We start from the raw sequence: 6,206 nt of genomic DNA on the forward strand, positions 1-6,206 counted from the left end.
ATGAAACCTGCTTATAAAAGAGAATGCATGTGCATTTCACTGATACAAAATGCAGTTGATGTAGCTATTAGACCAACAGCAAATCATACGTTATGATCTGTATCTTATATCCTGTTTGTTAATGAATGTTTGGTAACAGTAGTGCCAATGGTCTGTGGTAATTTCATTGAGGTTAATTGTGTGTGTTTATTTCCAGGGTATCCAGTACCTAGTGGACAATGACCTTTTGGAGTGGAAACCAGAGGCTGTGGCAGAGTTCCTCTATAAAGAAGAAGGCCTCAATAAAACAGCTATTGGCAACTTTTTAGGAGAAAGGTATGAGGATGAGGAGGAGGAGGTTTTTGTGGGCCATACTCCTTGTGGTTTTGATATAGAAAAAGAGTTGATTCCTTTTTGTATCCACAGGGAGGAGATCCACCTTCAGATCCTGCAGGCCTTTGTTGACCTTCATGAGTTCTCAAATCTTAATCTGGTTCAGGCTTTAAGGTGAGTGGAGATCCTCATTTTCCTGTTTCATATGTCATTCTATCATATTCAGACTATATATTTTTTTTTTTTTTCCAATTTTGGGCGAATCTGTGATTGTTTGATTGTGGACATAGGCAGTTCTTGTGGAGTTTCCGTCTACCTGGTGAGGCTCAGAAGATCGACCGCATGATGGAGGCCTTTGCTCTGCGGTACTGCACCTGTAACGCTGGGGTTTTTCAGTCCACAGGTAGATTACCTTTGCATTTGGAGGATAGGTTTTGTGTTTGACTGCCAAAAGAAAGAAAACATCAAAATTCAACAGACATTTAGAAACCAAAATGGTTGTTTTTCCTTATCCAGCCTGTGTCTTGTTAATAATTGTTTGGGCCTAAAATGTTGTTTGGCCTATATATCTCAGTGTTTGACTTTCAAGGCATTAATATCTAGGTCCTGAAGTAAAAGTAGTTGAGAACCATTGTTATAGACTACTTACATGTACACATTTGAAAGCGTGTGTATTCATGTGTGTTGCAGACACCTGTTACATCCTTTCCTTCGCTATCATCATGCTCAACACAAGTTTGCACAACCCCAATGTGAAAGACAAGACCACACTAGAACGTTTCATCAGTATGAACAGAGGAATCAACCATGGAGAAGATCTTCCTGATGAACTACTGGAGGTGAGAGAGGTCTTAGGGTCATTTTCCAAGTTTACCAAACCAAATACTCACATCTAGAGTAAATATACATATTGTTCAAAAGTTTGGGTTAGAATGAGTTTGCATGCTTTTATTCAGCAAGGATGCAAAAAATGCATAAAATTTGACAAAAAAGTCACTTAGAATGTGACAAAAGAAGTTAAATAAAATCCTGTTCTTTTGCATGTTCTACAATCACAGTTTACACAAAAATATTAAGCAGCACAACTGTTTTTGACTGATAATAATAATAAGAAATGATTCTTGGACAACAAATCAGCATATTAGAATGATTTCTAAAGGATCATGTGACACTGAAGACCGGAGTAATGACTGCTTAAAAGTCAGCTTTGCCATCACAGGAATGAATTACATTTTGATCAGTTGAACATTTTCAAGGAAGACATAATTATATTATTATTTGTAGTTATTATTTTACAGTCATTGTTTTACATTTGGTTTTTTTTCCATTAATTGAACATGTTTGTATATTTGAACGTTTGATAATCCATTGTTGGAGTCATGATTTTGTCTTCTACAATGATCAAGTGTTCATTTCTCATTTTTTGACACATCCTGTAGAAACTTTATGAGAGCATTAAGAACGAACCCTTTAAGATCCCAGAAGATGATGGCAATGATCTCACTCACACCTTCTTTAATCCTGACCGAGAGGGCTGGCTCCTGAAAGAAGGTTTGTTACTCTTGTGTACTGTTAAGTGTTGTACATATCATGATAACATAGGAACCAGTACCCAGCTTACACATATATATTCCTAGAACATTTTTCTAGTGTTTCTATTAAGTTTTTAAAATGTTCTCTGAATATTCAAAACGTCCTTTTTAAAATGTTTAAAAACATTGTTTTACTTGATTATGCCATCGCATTTTTAATTTTGCAAACATTATACTTTTGAATTTTTTTTCTGAACAGTCTGAAACAAGTAGTATCATTTAAAAAATGTTTCAGAAAAAAAAGTTCCATGTCAGATGCACAAATGTGAACCTAGAGCACAAAACCAGTCTTAAAGGTCCCATGGCATGAAAATTTCACTTTATGAGGTTTTTTAACATTAATATGAGTTCCCCTAGCCTGCCTATGGTCCCCCAGTGGCTAGAAATGGCGATAGGTGTAAACCGAGCCCTGGGTATCCTGCTTTGCCTTTGAGAAAATGAAAGCTCAGATGGCCCAATCTGGAATCTTCCCTTTATGTCGTCATACGGGGAAAGGTTACCTCCCCTTTCTCTGCTTTGCCCGCCCAGAGAATTTGGCCCACCCATGAGAAAATGAGCTACTACCGTGCGAGGCGAGCGAAATATTTCTTTTTCCTCGAGAGACATCATGGCTTGCAAACGAGCGAAGCATGGCAGTTGCCCCGCCTCTCTCCTCCTCATTAGCATTTAAGCTACAGACACAGAAATGGCACGTCCTAAGGAAAGCCCATTGTGGGACTGGCTCGTAGTGGCTGAAATTCTGCACCAAGGCTGAATTTCGGGAAAGAGACTTCAGATACAGTACATAATTAAAACTTAATTTTTGATTAGTAATACACATTGCTAAGAACTTAATTTGGACAACTTTAAAGGGATTTTCTCAATATTTAGATTTTTTTGCACCCTCAGATTCCAGATTTTCAAATAGTTGTATCTAGTTCAAATATTCCCTTACCAAAAAGTAGTATACTTCAAGTTTATTTTAGTAATCAGACAATGTACAAATCTTAATTTTGAGAAATTGACACTTATGACTGGTTTTGTGGTCCAGGGTCACTAATAATGTTTTTGTGCTAACTTTTTAAGAACATTATTAAAGACCAGACAACTTTAAATGAACGTTCAATTAACATTACTGGACAAACGTTAGTTCATAACTTGGACTGAACTTGTGAGAAAGTTAACCAAAAGTTCTGAGAATGTTCCTAGTTAGCTTGGAAGCTTCATCCCTGTTATAAACAATTCGATTGGTCCAAACAGTGAAATAGCCAAGTGCAGCTCAGCCAATCAGGTTAGAGGACTGGAACTAACTGTTATGTATCTGTTCTTTTCTGTTATCTTTATTTATCTAAATGTTACTAACAATTCTGGTTAATCCATAGGTGGCAGAATAAAGACCTGGAAGCGGAGGTGGTTTATTTTGACTGATGGCTGTCTCTACTATTTCCAATATACCACTGTTAGTACTCCACCTTTACAAAAATATCAAGTTCGCTGAAACAAAACACACTAAAATCAGTTTAAAATGATCATGTTTCCTATTTAAATAGGAATATTACAAGTGAGATCATTCAAAGGCAATCTTTCCCCTCTCTAGGACCAAGAACCAAAAGGAATCATCCCGCTAGAGAACTTAAGTGTTAGAGAAGTGGAGGATGCACACAAACAGGTACTTTTACCATGTTTTTTCCATTCCACCTCATTTATTATCACTGATCCAAATAGATAGTGTGTTTCTCTAGACTCTATTGCACCTGCTACTTTATGGTTCTTTTAGTCAGCGCTGAGTGATAGCTGTACCTCTGTCAGCACAGTCTAGATTTGCTTTGATGAAACTCTGCTCAGATCCTGATTTCTGTTTTTTTTTCTTTCTGAGTCAGCATCTCGTAATACAGAGTGACATTTAAAAGTTTGTGATATAACATGCTATTGTAACCGTGGAATGTAACCTTTTGAAAAGCATATGCATTTTCTCTTTTAAAACATGCGCGTTCAGTTCTGTTTGGAGTTGTTCAGCCCTCATCGTAAAGGAGAGACAATAAAGGCATGTAAAACAGAGACAGATGGCAGAGTTGTGATAGGCAAACATCACTCCTACAGACTCAGTGCTGCTTCTGAAGAGGAGCGTGCTGACTGGATCCAGGCCATCAGGTACCAGACAGCATAGTATACGTGATTCATTCAGTCGAACAATTAAAAATAAACAGGCTTGATTTTAATATCATTTGCGATTTCTGAATGGCACACAACCCTAGTTCGAACGCCAGCAAACAAGACGGGACATCCAGTGTTTACAAATGAAATTCAAACCACATCAAAATGAGGTTTGAAATCCAGATATTTTTGAAGTGATGATTTTTCTTGTCTTTTGGGACTTCACTCGTTTCATACAAAGAGCACTTTCTGAAATGGTGTCTATTTTTTTCATATAACATACTATGACATTCACTATGTAGTGAATAGTGAATAAGTGAACAAGTCAACTGTTTTAGACCTCACTAAAAAGAGGAAAGGAAAAAGTTCCATTTTTCTATTATGCTAATGCTTACATTGTTTCAATAGCAATCGTATTATTAAAAGTGTATTTATATAGAACATTTCATACATAGTGGTAAATTAAAGTGCTTTACACACTAATGATTTAAACCTTCCTCTGTGCTTTTACCTACTTTTGGTGTGAAAAATGACCGGCCTTTTAAAAATTGCTTGTAAATCTCTCATTATGCTATATTATCACTGAATCTTGAATCCAATCTTTTTGATAGGACAGTGTTTTGACAGCTTATTTATGTCTTTTAGGAAGTGATACAGTAGACTGTATGCCTCATTGATCTTGTTATATCCTGTGTAAGCAAAGTCAGTCTAATTTCTCATTTTTAGTCTAATTTAGTCAAATATATCTTGTATTTTTTTTTAGAGAAAGGAATCTTCTCTGGGTCAAAATGACCAGAACACAACATGACGATTAAAAAAGAAAGAAAGAAAATATTAAAAAATCAAGAAAATATGAGAGACAAATATGATACAGACACTAAGATATTGATGGCAAGATAACAATACGTTTTCATGAGTTCATCAATGTGTTTTTGTAGGTCATGGGAAAGAGGAAGTCAAGTATGTTCAGAAATGTGCACACACTTAGTCATACATTAACAATCAAATTAAAATATATATGTTTGCATTGACAGAGGAACTGAGAATAAAAAAACTGCATCTGAGTCTAACTGTTTCCTCTCTTGTTCTTAGAGCTTGCATCACAAAAGACCCTTTCTATGACCTGGTATCTGCACGCAAGAAGAAGATCATCAGCCACACTGAACAACACGACTGAAGCTGACTGATGAACTGAGGGGATCGGATCGTTTAAACAGTTGCACACAGACTGAAGTAGCCAAAGGGACGATGATGGTTACAGTGGACTGAATGAGCTGGAAATGATGAATGAGGTTCTCAGGGTGCTAAATCTCTCTCTCTCTCTCTCTCAGCACTCAGAGGTCACCGCTGCTGTGTGTGCAGCCTCAGGGTTGGCTTACACGGTGGTGTTGTGGTCAGGCTTTCTGTGAAAAAATAGTTTCCTATTTATTTAACGCTTACGAGAAATGCCTTGGAAAGATTTTATTTGTAAAATATTGTGAAATATCCATGTCTAAACATGAAACAGTTTGTATAGTGTTCCTGGAAACTGTCGGATTTTTCTGCTCCTGTTTAAGTGAGAGCTTCATTTTATTTTCAATGAAAAATTTAAATTAAGCTACATTTCAAAGAGTTTAATAAGGTATTTGTGTTTTGACACACAATTTGGCTATTTTTTTTTGTATATTCCATTTGACTAACACGCATTTATCATTTTATAATCATAGGATTTGTAAGAATAAAATTAATATGTCTGTCTTGTAAATATTGCAACGCCAGTTAGCATTAACGTTGATCAGGTTGAAATTATCCATATTCTGTACATAATAAATGACTTATTTAATGAATGTACCATTATTTGATTATAAGCGTTTGTCATTTCAGGTAATTCCTAAAACTTTTGATAAGACCATGTTATTAAAATATAATGATGTCGCACTGGGATTCTCTAATTAAAGGTATTTACAAAACAAGCCTCGTTTTCACCAAGTACTGCACACATTTGTCCAGCAGAGGGCACCGTTGGTCAAGCTTCATAATCCCTGCAGCGTATGTAGCCTATATATTTATAAGCGTACAGTTCATACACTTGAGGGATTATGAAGATCGACTTTAATATCAATAGAAATAGGATATTTGGGACTTTCCCCCCAATAATTTCAATGGCAGAAAGTATACCCGAAGCTTTTT

The 6,206-nt window shown here is 36.1% G+C and overlaps 1 protein-coding gene across 2 annotated transcripts in view; it reads left to right on the forward strand.

Annotated features, from left to right (window-relative positions):
- The window catches only part of LOC107690334 (cytohesin-3-like), an 8,515-nt gene extending 2,734 nt beyond the window's left edge, over positions 1-5,781 (forward strand). For both annotated transcript variants that reach the window (XM_016488636.1, XM_016488637.1), the window contains 9 exons: positions 197-315; positions 406-486; positions 603-715; positions 1,003-1,151; positions 1,752-1,863; positions 3,266-3,342; positions 3,481-3,552; positions 3,880-4,034; positions 5,130-5,781. In XM_016488636.1, the coding sequence (XP_016344122.1) occupies positions 197-315; positions 406-486; positions 603-715; positions 1,003-1,151; positions 1,752-1,863; positions 3,266-3,342; positions 3,481-3,552; positions 3,880-4,034; positions 5,130-5,214 (963 nt within the window). In that variant the 3' untranslated portion in view covers positions 5,215-5,781. The remainder of the gene's footprint in view (positions 1-196; positions 316-405; positions 487-602; positions 716-1,002; positions 1,152-1,751; positions 1,864-3,265; positions 3,343-3,480; positions 3,553-3,879; positions 4,035-5,129) is intronic.
- Positions 5,782-6,206: the final 425 nt, after the last annotated feature.

Source organism: Sinocyclocheilus anshuiensis, unplaced genomic scaffold (assembly GCF_001515605.1).
Source record: "Sinocyclocheilus anshuiensis isolate Anshui unplaced genomic scaffold, SAMN03320099.WGS_v1.1 scaffold461, whole genome shotgun sequence".
In the NCBI taxonomy this organism is placed as follows: domain Eukaryota; kingdom Metazoa; phylum Chordata; class Actinopteri; order Cypriniformes; family Cyprinidae; genus Sinocyclocheilus; species Sinocyclocheilus anshuiensis.